The sequence below is a fragment of the Anarrhichthys ocellatus genome, unplaced genomic scaffold (genome assembly GCF_004355925.1).
Source record: "Anarrhichthys ocellatus isolate YVR2014 unplaced genomic scaffold, GSC_Weel_1.0 scaffold1, whole genome shotgun sequence".
Classification (NCBI taxonomy): Eukaryota; Metazoa; Chordata; class Actinopteri; order Perciformes; family Anarhichadidae; genus Anarrhichthys; species Anarrhichthys ocellatus.
Window position 1 is genome coordinate 1,905,402 of NW_022280031.1, and position 16,617 is coordinate 1,922,018.

General features: G+C 41.6%; 1 protein-coding gene across 2 annotated transcripts in view; it reads left to right on the plus strand.

Annotated features, from left to right (window-relative positions):
* The window catches only part of ppp1r16b (protein phosphatase 1, regulatory subunit 16B), an 85,059-nt gene that overhangs the window by 58,823 nt on the left and 9,619 nt on the right, over positions 1 to 16,617 (plus strand). For both annotated transcript variants that reach the window (XM_031869805.1, XM_031870633.1), the window contains exons 4-6: positions 7,034 to 7,179; positions 9,024 to 9,127; positions 13,225 to 13,349. In XM_031869805.1, coding sequence (XP_031725665.1) covers positions 7,034 to 7,179; positions 9,024 to 9,127; positions 13,225 to 13,349 — 375 coding nt within the window. The remainder of the gene's footprint in view (positions 1 to 7,033; positions 7,180 to 9,023; positions 9,128 to 13,224; positions 13,350 to 16,617) is intronic.

Consider the following 16,617-nt stretch of genomic DNA (forward strand, 5'->3'; position numbering starts at 1 on the left):
GAGAAAATTGAAGTCCATCAGTCACCACTGGTGTGGCTGGTGTTTTTAAACGCTGTGGGCCGTTCGCCGCCAAGAGGTCGGATTGACCTTTCAGCTTTGAATGTGTGTGTGCGTGTAGCCGCTGATCTATTTGGACGGTCCAGCCTGCACAATGTCTTCAAGATGAGACCTTTTCACTCTTGCTGCAATTTGACAAATACAGCCATTCACACTCAGGCAAGACACTATACAGACAGAAATGCACATGTGGAAATACATCCATGCGCACACACACACACACACACACACACAGACACACACACACGCGTCATTCGGCAGAGGGTGAGATAAATGAAGGGAAGTGGTGGTGTTTCTCTAAATGAGATGTCATACCGATCTAGAGTTGGTCTCACCTCACTGATGGGAGACATTAATCCATAGATGGCTTTCGGAGGAACAGTATGTGCCAGATTACACACACACACACTAACGCACCTAATGTATATACACACTTCAATATTTACTATGTCAGCCCTTGAGACAAACTGAATGCTTCATATGCTTCAGTTCTGATAGAGAACATATGATTTTCCACAGTTTGCTGGCTGGATCACAATGGGATGATGTGAATTTAATTTGTATCGAAGAATAGCACTGCCAGAAAAGCTCCATTACCTCCACTGCAAATAGATTGCATATGCCTTGGTGGCTTCACAATAAAAGTCCCCGCTGGTTTGCTAGTGGTGAGCTTTTATTTTCAGTTTGATTTATTTATTTAAATCATTTAAGTTAAATGATCTCGAGACACTTTTATATACAGCAGGTCTAGAGTAGACTATACCGTATAATTTACAGAGACCCAACATTCCCTCATGAGGAAGCACTGGGTGGCAAAGAAAGAAAGAAACCCTTTAAAGGGTAGAAACCTGAAGCAGAACGAGGCTCTGGGTGGGCGTCCATCTGTCTCGACTTGATTGTTTTAGAGAGAGAGAGACACACAGAGAGAGAGAGAGAGAGAGAGAGAGGGAGGGAGGGACAGACAGAGGGACAGACAGCAACAATAATAGCACAAAAGCTATAATAGGAGTGGAACTTATCTCCAAAGCACAGATATCCAGGTACAAGCTGCAAAAGATGTGCTTCCAAAACCAGCACTTTTTTTCTCTTAACAACCAGCACAGAAACACCTGTTGAGCCGATCAAACATGACTTTGCTTTGAGGGAGATGGTCACGTGACAGCCTTGGCTGGCTTTGCTACGGAGCACGATCACAACAGAGTGAGTCAGCAGGGCTATCCTGTGCTGTGAGGCCCGATGTGGGCTGATTCATAACTCTGGGAGATTTAAACAGGCTGCGCCGTATATAGTAGGAGAGTTTAAGCTTCCTCGATCCTCTTTCTTTTTCCTCACCTGTGTCGGTAGTAACACTCGTAACCAGCGCCGCCTCATTCGTTTTATTCAACACTGTTATTTTTCGGTCTGAACAACCTTCGAGGTGGAGGGGAGACGGCATCCTGGCCAGCCGATGCTTTCAAACACGCCCGACTCATGTTGTCCCATCTCTGGTTGAGTCACCGCTGTTATCAGAGCTCTCTGAGGTCTTGTGTTTTGCTTCAGGCACGATGACCCAGAACATCAAGACTGCCGGAGTCGCACTTAAAAAAACAAAACATTTTACTTCAGTGATTCAGCCACTCAAATATTTATGGGGAGATGATGGAGACGGGCAGAGAGTGAGGCGGGCTTTTAACTTGTGCTCTAATGATGCAAGATTTGAGATGTGAAGTTATCAGACTGCATTCCTGTGTGGTCCCAGACTTTTCATCAGACATTCAGCTCTTCGTCACTTCAGACTTTGAGGACCATAAACTCAGTCTACCAGCCTTTCAGCACCATGTTCTTGTACGCAGCACCCTGGATTCAGTAATAACCCTTTATTTAGTCTCCTGGACTTCATTGTTGTCGTTGTGTTTTCAGTTATTTTTCAGACGTTGATTTAAGTGTCCCATAAGACCATAGATAAAGGAGAGTAACCGAAAAAGTCAGGTAATGACATGCAACAGTGGTTTAAGCTAAAACTGAGCCCAGAAATCATCCACTGTACTCTGACTGATGTCCCACCTGCTTGTCACAGCCCGGATTCATTTAATTGAGCCCTTTCTGTCTAATTCTCAACACTAGACCCCCTTCCCTCCTCATGATTTGCATGAGTCCTGTTATGCCTGGTAAATTTTAAAGCCTTTTTATCCTTTAACCTCCTGCAGTCTCAGCCACCCGGTCGTGCTCATTTAACCTCAGTTTTTCAGTTTCAGGACCGGCCCTCGCGGTGCTACAAAATTATCAATCACAGCGTTACTCCCTCGTCATTTTGCTCCTCGACCCAGACCACAGTCCTGTCAGCCCACTGAAGGATCTCAGCAAGACTGTTGCTGTTGTTTTCCAGCCACATAATCCGAGCCTTTGTCAGAGCCACACTCCCATCCTTGTGTGAATAGTTTTCATGAAAGGCACATTTAGTCTTTGTTGGCAAGAGAAGACGGGTGGGATCTACGTGGGAAGGCTGGGAGCTTAGTTTAGAGGCTAGTTAGCTTGTCAGTGCGCGTATGTGTGAATATGTTTGATTTCTTTTGTTTGTTTTTGAGTGAAAAGCTAAGAGATTAGTTTAGTCAGCTAGCAGGTGGGCTGAAGTATGTGGGTTTATTCAGAAGGAGGTTAGGAGATTAGCCTAGTTGTTTGGCTGCTGTGTAGGTTGCAGTCTCTTGATGACATCTGTCAAGCTGCTGCTGCAGGATGGAGATGTAGACGCTAATCCAACAGTGTAGTGGATGTCTTTGACATGCTTTTATGTCGCTTAAGAGTCTTGTTCGTGTCAGTTTTATGAGGCTGCTCAATGCTAATTCACCCTTAATTACATCTCCAGGCTTGCCAATTACCAGACTCAGACAGAAAATGAAATCCATAACTTGCTCTCTGAATGACCATTTTGGTGTAACAAGAGGAAGAATTTAATGCCTTCAGACACACACACACACACTGATACACACTTGGTCAAATAGGAAATTTGTGACTCGTCTTCGCTCGTCTTTTCCTTTAAATGTGTTGTGCTCGGTGCTCTTTTGACATCAGTGACACTGGAAGTAGTTGACACAAATAAACCAGTACAACTTCTGCTTTTGGGAACTTTAGAGGAAGATCTCACTGACGGTTTCTCTCTCAGTCTGTCTCTCGCCTTCCTCAGCTGAGCATCACTGACAGTAACCGACAGCTCAAAGATTCAGAAACGAGAAACCTCGAAGTGAACCTCCTCCCGTGTTCTGTGACTGGGACCAGGATCTTCATACTGGAGTCTTCATGTCTTTCTTCTTTTCTTTTTTTCATGCTGACTGATGGCTTTTAACATCATGTAGCTGTAGTACTATACCGTCTGACTCAGTAGTGTCAGTTAGTATCTAAAGCAAACTAACGTCAGCCACCAAAAGGAAGTGGTCATACCAGACCAAATAAGGCTGTCACAGGAAAGAACCCTGTCGAGCAAGGCGTTCTTGCTTATATTTTTTTGTCCTATCTTCTTTCAAAGGTTACGTTTTTTTTTCACATCAATTAAAGAAATATGCCGATTTAAAGAGTAATTATTCGTTTAGGTTTTCATCAAGCTCTTTAGCTTGATCTCATTCACGCTTCACCAGTTTTTCTCTCTGAAGCTATAAATCTTCCTGCAAATGTCTGATTTGGTTGCTTGTTTTTCCACCCAGTGCAGCAGCTGTCAGCACCAGACCTATTGTGAAATTTGAGACATGGGCAGTGATTTAGAGGTGTGTAACCAGGCCACGTAATGCCCAGATGCAATTTTCTGTTGTTTTCTACTTGTGACACAAATCCTGACACTGAAATGATCCTCAAGTCAGACTTTCTTTCTTTAGGACACATCGTCTTCATAAACAGCAGCTCTGTAGCTGGATATAGATTGTCTTTCAGTGGTCAGTTAGATTTTAATAATGTAAAAGAATGCGTAACAATTCTCATGTGGAAAAGAGTGTAAAAAGGCCTTAAACGTGCTATCATTACAATATTCTTTCCACCGTGACGAAAGCGCCGTCACAGGATGTTTGTCAACCAGTAGAGTTTCCAGTCAGTCAGCCTTTATGTTGTCTACGCATCTTTTTCACCTCTTATTTGCCTTCCTGCTATCTGTCCTCTGCATCCGTGAAGTAATTTCATTTCCTCTCTTGTGTTGTATAATAATTTATGTACCCCCCCCCGCACACACACACACACACACACACTCCTGTCAGAGCCGCCTTATCTGCGTAGCCTTGGCAGTCGGTGCTACAAAACTCCTGTGAATACACACAACTCATTTTCCCCTCACGTCAAGGTTGTCTTTTTTTTTTTATTGTTGTTTAAGCACTCAGATTAAGATTTGTTTTTTCAGGTGGCAGGCAGAGACAGAGATGGAGCACAGGTGACTGAGAAGACAGATTGAGGTTTTGTTTTTAAGCCAGCAGGGATGTACGTGGTACCAAAGGTGATGCTCTCGGCCACTAAATCATCCCGCAGTCACATCTGCTCGCCTTGTCACACAATAACAGCTTCTGTGCTCAGTTCTTCCTGTCTGGATTACACTAACCACTCCACACTCATTACTACAAGGACATTTACTGTCAGAAAAGTCACATCTAATATGTGCTGGCATATTTAACTGCTGTGTTATGTGCAGAAAACAAGGTAAATCCTTTTCTGCACATGCTGTTAGCCTGTTGATGTCAATAGGATGCTGATTGAAAGAATCTGCTGCTGTTGTTTGCATTTTCAAAACTGACTTTTGTATATCTTCTAATCTGCTTCCCCTTCTCTTTCTTGACATCTCCACCGTGTTTATTTATATTCACGTTTGTACCTTTCTAGCTGTGCTGTGACTTGCTCTCGCTCCTTCTCTCAGATACTAGAAACCTCTAGAGATTGCACTTCAGCTCATCCTCTATGTAAATCCATAAAAAAAGAAAAACTGTCTCCTCTGCGCACCTCAGCTTCTCAAGGTTTCCATGGTGAGCTTGTGCAGTGTGGTGAAATACTTAAAGACGTAGTGTAAGAGGGAAGGAATGTACTTTTAATCAAACAAAGTCGGGGTGGCAATCACCAGAGGGCCCACAATACGACATCATGATACCAAGCCCACAATATCATCTTATTGCGATTTCTTAACATATTCTTAGCATTACGCCACCCCGAACACTATATAAACACTAGATCACACAGCATCAGCGTTTGTGCTGCTCAATAACACCACATCCTGCATGTTCGCTAGCTAGCAGTGGTGTACTGGCCATCTGGCCTACAGAGAAGTACAATATTTCGACTTGCGTCGCCTTCTTTGTGAACGTAAGGAGTCTATTTTTTCTACAAAAACTTCTATCAATCCCCAAAGGGAAAATTAAAGATAAGGTATCCACATTGGCTGCCGACTGAACCAGGTCTCGTTAGATCTTCAGTCTAATACTGAGCTTCTTCAGGCATGTCAAAAAGTCTCTGTCCTTCTATAATTACAGAAACGTTCCAGAGGCTCTAATTTTTGCATTAAAGGAATCATTTGGCGGCTGACTTAAGTGGTTTATAAAATGGAAGGATTTATTTGGTTCTTTTCTTTTGGTTTTCTCCATTTTAGTTTGTTTGTCACCAACCGTTTGTTCCCCATTTCCTCACTTTGTTTAAATCTTTCAGTGGGCTGAATCATAACGGGATTAACAGCAGTCAGCTGATTTAGCATTTCATCGCGACAGATGACTCATTTTCATTTCAAAGCACAGAGTCGAGAACTGACGACACTCCAGTGGCTTCTCACGAAAGTGAATGTGCTCTCAAAACATGCAGCTGTTTCTGGAAACAAAGAAGGATGTTTATGACATTTTTTCTTTGATATGCTGTACATACACTAGAGTGAGGGAGGGTCCCAACATGACATTTGATAAATCAGATTCAAACCCACAACTTCACCAGCACACATAATAGCATTGGCTCTTGCTGATGTGCCCCGTTCACACTGACAACAAGACTTTTGCTCTGAATCCGGCAGTTTGCTGATTATTTCTGACCCTCCCGCTGTGACAAAGTAATCCCATTTTTTGACTACATGTCTGCTCCTTGCACTCTCTCTCTCTCTCTCTCTCTCTCTTTCTCTCTCTCTCTCTCCCTGTTGTTTTTCTCACTTGTCTTCTCATGCGTCTTTGTCTTTGTTCAGCGGCGCAGCACTGACACACTCGCACCAATTAGCTCTGATGGAGGAAACTGCTGTTGCTGACAGCAGCTAGATTGGAGGATGGTTTACACGGAAAAATTCTGCTTCCACCCCACCCTATAATCACACCCAGGTTCAACGAAGAAAATACTCTCTGTCCCTGTCTTTGTCTCTGTGGATGGGTGTGTGTTATGGGTGCATTTGCAGCTTCTGTCACAGATCCAGGGAACAACCCACACCATAGCTGAGATGTCAGAATGGCTGTGTTCAAATTGGCTTAATGTGTTCCCAGTTTTGCACTCTGCAATATGCGATAACGGACTTTTGCAGGGATTGGGTTTGACTCCGTGATTGACTTGTCGTTTGTTTGTGCTCTTTGCGTCAACGAGTCTCTTTTCATCCATGTCCTGCGATGATTAAGGTGCAGCTGCATCAATGCAACACAGCTTACTCACTGTATGAATCATATGCTGCATCAGACTGAAAATGATCAAATGTAGAGCTAATGCACTTCAATTTCCTCCAAACAAGAGGAAACTGTGGATGTCTGGCGCCAGAGTTTTCATATTACTTGATGATTTTGTTAAAAACAACAGATATGTGCTGCAAAGCGTGAACTCGTACCTGTTCCACTATTATCATTTTCTGTCTTGCCTTTGTATCTCTTGTTCACTTAATATCAATCTTTATCAATTCCTCACTCCTTTTCCCCACCTTCTTCACATATCTAACTCAATCCGAGGTGTTATACCGGCAAGTATTACAGCCCCAACAGTATCATTTCATTCATTACTTCTTTCCCCCCTTTCTTTTTCACTACAGTGTTGTATAGATAACTACGAGGAGATGGTGAAGATCCTGCTGGGCCGAGGAGCCAGCGTCAACGCTCAGGACAACGAGCTGTGGACGCCGCTGCACGCCGCCGCCACCTGTGGCCACGCAGGACTGGTCAAGATACTCATTGCACAGTAAGACATGCAGATATGCTACACCAGGGTTTCCTGCAGCGCTCTATAGTGGAAGTGAAGTAAATAGTACTTGGTGTTAAATGAGGACTCCGGTTTGAACCATCATCTAGAAAGTACATCTGAGTTTTTGCTGTGAAGTTGAGAAAAGTAAAATCAAACAATCCCATCAGCCACAACCAGGTGCTGATGGGTAAGAAAAACAAAACTCCCCCAAGCAGAAGTTAGTTTGCTTTAAACTCTTGGATGCACCCGTTACCCCGAAGAGTCTGAAGTAGAAGTTAGATTAAAGTTTGTATTGACCGGCTTGACGAATCGTCAGTGTCTGCTCATCAGACAGAATTGTGGGCAGCGCTAACTGCCGTTGCTAAGTGCTTTCCCGAGGAAAACTGTACACACACACACACACACACACACACACACCAGAGTCTGAAATGAATGCAAACATTGTCCCCAGTGAGCCACTGTAGGCAGCTTGTAGGAAACTATGAATTAGTTTATTTAATTAAGTTCTGGGCAAGAGAAATTAGGTGTTTCTCTTCCTAAAACAACAGAAGCTGCAACCTGGAGGAGCAGAAAGTAGCACCTAGAGAGTAGATGCAATGCCCAGAAGATCACATAGTAATAGCAGTAGCAAGAAAAAAAACATTTCGCTGTAATAAATAAAATGATTTAAAAAACAAAGATTGGAAAATGGAAGCCATGGTGGGGAAATGACGCTGTCCTCAAGCATTACCAGGTGTTTGAAAGAAGCACAGGACCTATTGGAGAAGGCAGATACTGTTAATCATTATTATTTAACCACACTTCTGAAATCAGTTTATGTAGTGATATGGCAAATGTATGAAAATCGCTTATAATGTATTCAAATTAACGTTCAGTACAATTAATTGGACTTTTTTTTATCTGATACATTACAGTTTTAATTACAATTTGCTCTGAGACATTAATTTAGACAGCAGACTTTGGTAAAACATTATATCATCATATCTGCACATTCAATAAAGGGTAATATTTAATTGCCTCCCGGCCCGAGGACATGCAATGATTAACAGTCGTTATTAGCAGTCTTTGTTATGTAAATGTATTTTCATAATTCAATGATGCTGATCCAGATTTTCTGGGGGCTAAAAAAACGTCCTCATGTGTTGTTGATTTCGTTCTTCTGACACATTCCCATCTGAACATATGGAATACATTCTGTATAGAGTTACATACACAGTGTAACATTAGGCTTTGATTAGGTCCTCTGATATAACAGCATGTACACCACTCAAAGAGACATTCACAGATGCTGACAGTATGTGAACACACTCACATTGTTTCTGCCGGTATGCAATAACTAGAAACACACACACACACACACACACACAACATATTCAGCCACACTGCTGCCATCTGTTTACATGCAGGACTTGTCGATCGCTCGGACTCATTATCCACAGGGAAATTAGTGATTAAAAAACGCTGAATAATGCTGGCCGACTTGTTCATTTAATTAGCTTCATCAATTAGTGCTCGAACTGAGATTTATTCCACCAAGACTTTGAGTTATTATTATTAGTTTTTTTTCAGCAGGTCTTGGGTTTCCCAACTGATCAGAGTATAAAATAGAGGCCTTAGAAGCATTGCCGATGCAAACAAACCAATTATCTGAAAAATTATATTTAGCTGTAATCTAGTTTTTTTTTTCATCAAAAATGATGTACACTTACATGTATATTTGGATCACAGATAATGCACTTGAATGTCATTTGTTGTAAACAAAGCTGTTAAATGCAGATTTAGAACTTTTATTAGCTTATACAATTCAACATTCCAGTCATTTATCTGCTCGTCTCCAACAGCGGTGCGGATTTGCTGGCGGTCAACTCTGATGGGAACATGCCGTACGACCTGTGTGAAGACGACCCGACGCTGGACATCATTGAGACGGCTATGGCCAACCGAGGTAGAGCATAAGTCTCTGTCCTTACTTGTAACAGAAAGTATAAAGCCGCCTTAACCTTAACAGCGGGATAAGAGTGTCTGTAGCTTCTGGCAGCGTTCAAAGTATGTCAGCCACGGGAACAGATTGTTGAGGAATATGGCAGCAGGTTTGTGACCTCAGAAAGCACTTAGTGTCCCGCAGAGATTCAGGATTGACTCTTCGGGGTGCTCTGAGATATTCACAGTTCTCTCACTCGCGACGGGATGCAGATTGGGATACTGTATATTCATGCTGTATCGCTGTAAACAAACACACTCTGCACAGTGTGTCTGTGTGAGAGAGAGCTCAAGGAGACGTCGCATCAGTGAGGGAAGAGGAGGAAAGTCGCGCTGCATTTTGAGAAGTGTTTGCATTTCAGTCGGTGTCTGTGTGATAAGAATGAAGACCGACACAGAGAGAGTCGGGTGACAGACGGCTTTATTTACACTGGAGTTGAATCACGCTCAACCGTCTTAACATAAGCTCTTGTCAATGTTTTTGTTTTTGTTTTCTGGTAAACAGTTACATCTACAGGCAGACGTGTGAACACACATTTTGGAGAACAAAGCCGCTAAATCTGTGGCTGCGGGGGCTTCGGGTGTAGAGAAATAAAGAAGTGCGGTTGGTTCAATCTGGGTCTTATTCTCACAATTGTGTTTATTCTGACTTCAGTTGTACATTAATCGTTTGTTTCTGAGTCCGACCAAAAATGAACACAGAAACTAGTCCTCAAGATTGGCTGTAGTAGCTAACTGGGTAGACAGTCTCTGTAATTCAGTTCAATCTCTGATTTAGCGTTTCTTTCATCAGTCTTTCTAATGTGTTCCTGGGGTTCACTCCCCATATTCTCAGACAAATCTCCATCCAATGAGCACGTACTATTAGAAATGTCGACCTTTGTGTATAGAGATCTACTTTCAGGGCAACTTGCTGCTAACCAACCTAGCGTCTTAGTCATCTAGTTTGTTTACATGCGTCCGCCTGGCTGTGGGTTGCTGTCGATGTGTAAATGTAGCAAAGAAGAGAAGGTTAAAACAAATACTGGAATTTTCCTCGGTCAAGGTGCCCCTCGGCATAAAAGTAAATCCCAAATGCTTCAGTGGAGCTGCTGAGTGGTAAACAGGAGGAAACGGTGTGGACGCAGGGTGCTGCTGGAGGGCATCATGGGTGCTCAGTCATATTTCCTCAGACAATTAAAGGTCTGAAAAAGCCTTTTTATGATAAGTGCTGCATAGTAAACGAGTGTGGGGTTAATTCATTTTTTAACAGTGCAAATAGACAATAGACAATTCTGGAAAAGAGAGAGGCTGGGGGCTTGCAAAGGGAAAACAGAGACTGCTGAAAATGAGGTTCTCAGTTTACAATGGGATCTCTGGAGCCGCAGAATGCAGATAGCGGTACAGTAGGTGAGAAGAATGATTATTAAGCTGATCAAAGGAAGCGCGCCGCTGCTAATTGCTCCCGTAACATTATCAGCACTGACTTGCTGGATTAGAATTATCTCTCCAGAGAAGCTGCAGGGATGGCCACACCAGCACTCTCTCTCTCTCTCTCTCTCACTCACACACACACACACATACACGCACACACACACACACACACACCGCATCAACTGATCTGACTTTCTCTTGATCCTCCCCTGTTGAGCACAGTTCATCTGTGATGAGCCGCAGTGATAACGGGCAAACGTCTAGCAGGAATTGAACCTGGTGAACTAAAGTGGGGATGCAGAACAGTGAAACCACACAGCTGATGTCATTCAAATTCAAACCTAAGACTCGACTAGACTGATGATAAAAATGGCCGCAGCATTGAAGATGTCACCCACAAGGTTCTGCAATTTTTGAGGAATTGATTTTGTTTTAAAATCACTTGATTATCAATTCATTGTTTGAGTAATTTGTTGAGCAGAAATACTAAACATTCGTCGCTTCCAACTGTGTGAGGGTTTGCTGCTTTTCTCTGTTTTATATTATAGTTAATTGAATATTGTTTAAATTTGGACTGGTCGGACAAAACAAGACATTTGCAGACATTACATCAGGCTCAAAGTGGATAAAATGATCAGTCGCTGGCCTAATTCAATTTGGATTTATTTCTCCCCGCCATTTTTGCCTTCTCTGTAGCAAAACATTCCTCATTTAGGACTTAAAATCTTAGCAGGTAATGCACATTATAAATTTGGACATTTTGATTGTAATCAATCTTTTTACATTGGTGACTCGTCCATAGATACAGAGGGGAGTTGTGACGTTAAGTGTAGTGTCTCTAGTCGTGTTTTTAGCCACAACTATGCAAGTATTGTTGTCATTGCAGGACACAGTGATCCTTGAACACAGGTTCCACAGACCAATGTTCTTGGCCCTGGGATCAGTCTTCAGTCTTTTCTTATTTATGTGATGATATAATGACTGTTAACTACATTCGTCATAGTATGACAATGAGGAATGTTTGTTTTGTTCTACATTCTTTTAGATCCTTTGGGGCATTGTTAAGCTGAAGGGCATCACTGTCGCTAAATCGAAACATGAGAGAAACCAAAGAGACGGATGCTTGCTGACAGAAAACACAGAAGAAAATAGTAGCTGGAGGGATGCATTTCATTGAAGTCGACGAAGGGGACTGTCGTCCTGATTCCCGCTCCTTTAAACACCCTCGGGCTGTGATTCTGCTTATGATTTCAGAGAGAAATACCAATTTTCCTCCTCACCATTTTTCAGAATCACTGGCCATCCCCGTATGTCTGTTTTGGACGTGGCTGAAAACACGGGTGTGTCACTGAAACAGGAAGTTGACTTTAAAATGGCGGGCTGGAGGCTGGGATGATGGCTGAGTGGATAGATTTGCCTTCAGCTTTACTCGCCCAGGTTCAATTTATAACTCTGTGTCACAGGAAAGGTCGTAGGGCTGATAATACTGACAATAACACATGCACAGTCAGGGGATGCCTATCTACTTCCACGTTTTATTTCAAATTATAGTGTCCAGTTTCTGTTGACAAAAACAAAGATTTATCTTTAAATGACGAATCTCTGTGAATATTCAAACATACTTTTATTTCCAGCTGCTGTCACTTGAGGGACTAAAATAATTGTCTCTTTTAAAAAAATATCTTATTTGCATCCACAGCGCTTCATTTGTTGTATTTTTAGTAATTCACATATTCAGTCACACACTGTGAGAATATAAGAGTCACAGTTCTGACTGATGGGCTGTTTTCATTATACATTTCTTTAAATGTGCTGGACAGTCGGGCACATTACTGCTCAGCTTTGGGGGAAGAAGTCAAGTGTGGCTGTCACAGTATTGAGTCGTACCTGGCAGTGAGGCAGTGAGGCAATGAATTAAAGGAGGAATGTAGAGTGGCTGTGACAGACAGAATCACCTGAGCTTCAACTGGGCCAAACACCATGAAACTCTTTGGCAGAAGGTGGAAGGAAAGGCAGCATGAAAGAGGAATGCTGTTTGCCACTGAGACGAAACAGTCAATTTATTTCTATCAGGTACTTAAGGTTCAAAGACTGAACTGAAGGCAGCTCCGTATTGATCTTACAAAGTTAAATACATTGAAATAATTATCTGCAAATGTATTTACGTTAACCAGTAACATTATTTTAACTTTTTCTTTAATTCATGATGTTATAAATTACTCATGTCTTAGTTTGGCTCATTGGTTTAGTGACTGCAACAAGTCAAACAAACATGAGTCTGTATCTGCTGCTTTCCCATTAAAACTTATTTCTACATCCCTTAAAACTTTCAATTTTCTATACTTGCTGAGAAGTCTTTTATGGTGGACCCCATGACCCGTTGCTTGTAGAGAACCTCCAGTGTAATTTAAAAAATGATTTTTCTGTCAAACTTGAAAATTAATTTCTCTTCATAACGTTGACTTTTTGAAGTCGGTTTCAGTACAAGCATTATGATTATGTGTCCCTGGTCCGTTATACCCGAGTTGCCTCTCTGTTCCTCCATGAGCCTCAGATCAGCGATGAACTGGCCCCGTCAGCATGCTGCAGGAAAAAAACAGCCCGCCTTGTGATTAACGCTGTGGTTCTGCTTGTGTATTTGATTGACAGGCATCACCCAGGAGATGATCAACGAGACACGAGCGTCAACAGAGATGAGGATGATGGGGGACGTTCAGGACCTGCTGAGACAGGGAGAGGAGGTTAACCAACAGGACTCTCAGGGGGCCACACTGGTAAGACTTTGTACTCAGTTCGTTTTGACATTTCTCTACCAATCTCAATTTAAAACAAGCTGACTAAATGTTTTTTTTTAAAGTTCAAGTTTATCATCATTTTGAAGATATAAGAAAATATTGCTGAATCAAAATGTCTCCTCTCTTAGGACCAGGGTATAAAGAAAATGTCAAAACATCAAACTAAATATTAACAGTAGAATAAAAGTGTGTTGAGTTTTCTGCAGGCCTCGGGCCTCTCTTCTACCTAGAGACACAGAGGTGAAATCAAACAAGCTGCACTGGAAGCAGAGCAACTGAGGAAGACAGCAGCTGTGCAATGAGAAAATAATTATAATACATGTAGTGTATTTATGAAAAAGTATTAAATTATAAAATAGCTTTGTGATTCTGTCTAGGCCAGCAGAGAAGGCCTTGCAGGCCCTGACGGCCCACCACTGGTATACACATGTACAAAGTAGCAGTTAATATGATACAATATTTATTCAATTTCTATATTTTATTTGTAAGGGACAATAATTATACATACATGTCACCATGTGTTGTATTTTAGCTCAAAGCAACCAACAATATGATGATGTGGCGATAAGACGAGACATAATCCTGAAGTTGTTTGAGACATATAATTGTGTAGATATTATTGATCATTAACTCGCAGCAGTAAACATTATGAGACTAAACGCTACAGAGCTATGAATAAGATAACTGCATCTCTTCCTTTAAGAACTCTTTTCAAATGATCAGACATGGCAGGTCTGCACTGAGAGGTAAAAGGAAAAGGTGTGTAAATATTCAGAGGAGCATCTTTATTATAGATTCACCTTCTAATGATTATGCGCTCTACAACACTGGCTCATGAGGCAATAAAACCTTTAAAGCTAATCAGTCATTTAGAGACGCAGCTGTACGATTTAAAAATACTCTGCAGATATGAAAGGGATCCGTTTGTGAGCCCTGAATACACCTGCAGTCACAATTTAAAAGCTACCTGACGGTAGATTAGAATAAACCTTTAATGATGAATATGTATGCGTTAAAGCAGGGGTAGACCACTTTGGAGAAACCAGCTAAGTAAGCGAGATTTTGAGCTGAAAATCGCTCCCTTTAGGCTCTTACTAAAGCCACTCCCCCAAAACACTTAAACGCACTACGACGAGTCCACGAGAGAGAGATTGTCATTAACCGTGGTGGACACTAACCGTGTCCACGACGCCCACGTCTCATTCACATGTGTGAAAACATGTAACATTATCATAATGAACTCAAACAACGGACATGGGTATTGTTTGTGCTCACAGCTACAACAGCCTAGCTTTGTGTTGGACTCCCGTCAATCCCACTAATTGCACCAGCAGAGTGCACGGAGGGTAGGTAGGTAGACGGGCAGGTAGGCCACCCAATCATTTCATACGGGCTCAATGAAACGATTGGACGGGCTCATAACAGTCCTACAACAGCAACAGATGCCATATTATCAGCATTTGAGTCATTGATTGCTGTCGGGATGTCAAGAGAATTGGAACAAAAAGTGTCAGTGAAGTAAATTGCCGAGCTTAGCTTTAAGGAAAAACAATAACATATGATGACAAGTGACCAAGAATCATAAAGTAAATGCTGAACACATCAAATTGGATGGGAAATAGACTTACAATTGGCACGATCTTGGCTGTCTGAAAAGGAACACAATCCACCATCACCATAAACGAGCAAAAAGCTTGCACTCGTTTATTCATAAGAAATGCACATCTGACTGAGGTAAAGTGAGACACATTTAGACAAAATATATTCATGATACCCATAGCTTCTGTAGGTTAGCATCGGTAAGGCAATAAAAGATGTTAATGCGTCCATCACGTTCTTTTGTTTTCAAAGCGTGCTTTCATTCTTGCACGTTATGTCGGCTGCATTAGAGAGGACCCAAGCGTGCATGGTTTTGGTATGAAGACACTTTCTTTGGCTTAAAATAGTGAGTCACAGATGCACAAACTAAACTAAAACTGAACTGGTGACTGAATTTATTTTTCTGTATTTCAGTGCACTGATACATGAAAAAGTCAAGTTGGGCACAAAAAATCACGAGTGTAATTTTTTCCTGAGAAGAGCGTACGATGTCAAATGCCTTAATGGAGTCTTTATTTTGTATCAGGGATTTTATCTACGTTGGGGGAACAACGTGACGGATCACTAGATGAAAATAGCCAGGGGACATTACATGGTAGTAGCCCAAAATAACCCTGTTAAGCTTTAAAGTCTAACTACAGATTGTCCCATTGAGCTGTGTGTCCCCTTGCTTTATGGGTTCTGTTAATCTTCATTCGAGCACGATGGGGCAAACTAGAGCATGCCTTATTAAAATCTCTGCCAAAAACAGAGAGGACGAGACCTGGAACTGGTAGGAAGTTATGTAAGATTAATCGCTTTGTTTTCAACCGAAATACATTTTGTGTCCTTTGTTTTGATGCACAGGAGCAATGACTTTCACCCCTCGTGGGTTGATCGAACAGGAGACGATTTATTTCATTCATGAAGTTACAGTCTCTGAGTGTAATTTAAGTGATGCAAACAGATGAGAGAGAAAGTACAACCTACAGTATGTTGGTGAGATTCACTGTGAATAATCAACCAAAAACACAAGGTACTAACCAAACGACCAATTTACATCAAAAACAGTAAGAATGAGAACTGAACAATAATAGATCTGAGATCTAAAGAAGTAAAACAAATATTCACAAACTTAAACTGTCATTCCACTTCTTGCATTAAGGTCATGTGAACAATTATTGGCAGCGTCTTTTTTCACAGGTGACAAAATAACGTGTACAAAATTATACAAATGAGTCAATTTTGAGGGAGGTTACAGACATAAACAGCCTCCCAATCACATCTGCCAGCTGTTTAAAATGTACAGTTTCACCTAACTGACATGTCTTTAGGCTATTGGAGAAAAACAGGATAAGACAGACAGAGATTATCACAACATATTTTTGTTTATACGTGATCCAAACTGCCATTCTTGATGGTGGAGTGAAAAGCTTGCGGTTTTAGAGAGGAGAAAGAAGCAATTTAAAACATGGACAATGGCGCACATTTTCAGTCTCTTGATGGACCTTAAAGTTCCTCATCCACTTAAAATGCCCGGTTATTGTAGCACCTCAGTTAAACATCCCCTTTAACATGTCAGGTACTCAAGGATCTGTGAGCCATTGATTGGTGTGCAATGAAGCCCGAATTATTTTTGGATATTTTGCTGTAGATACATTCACTGTGG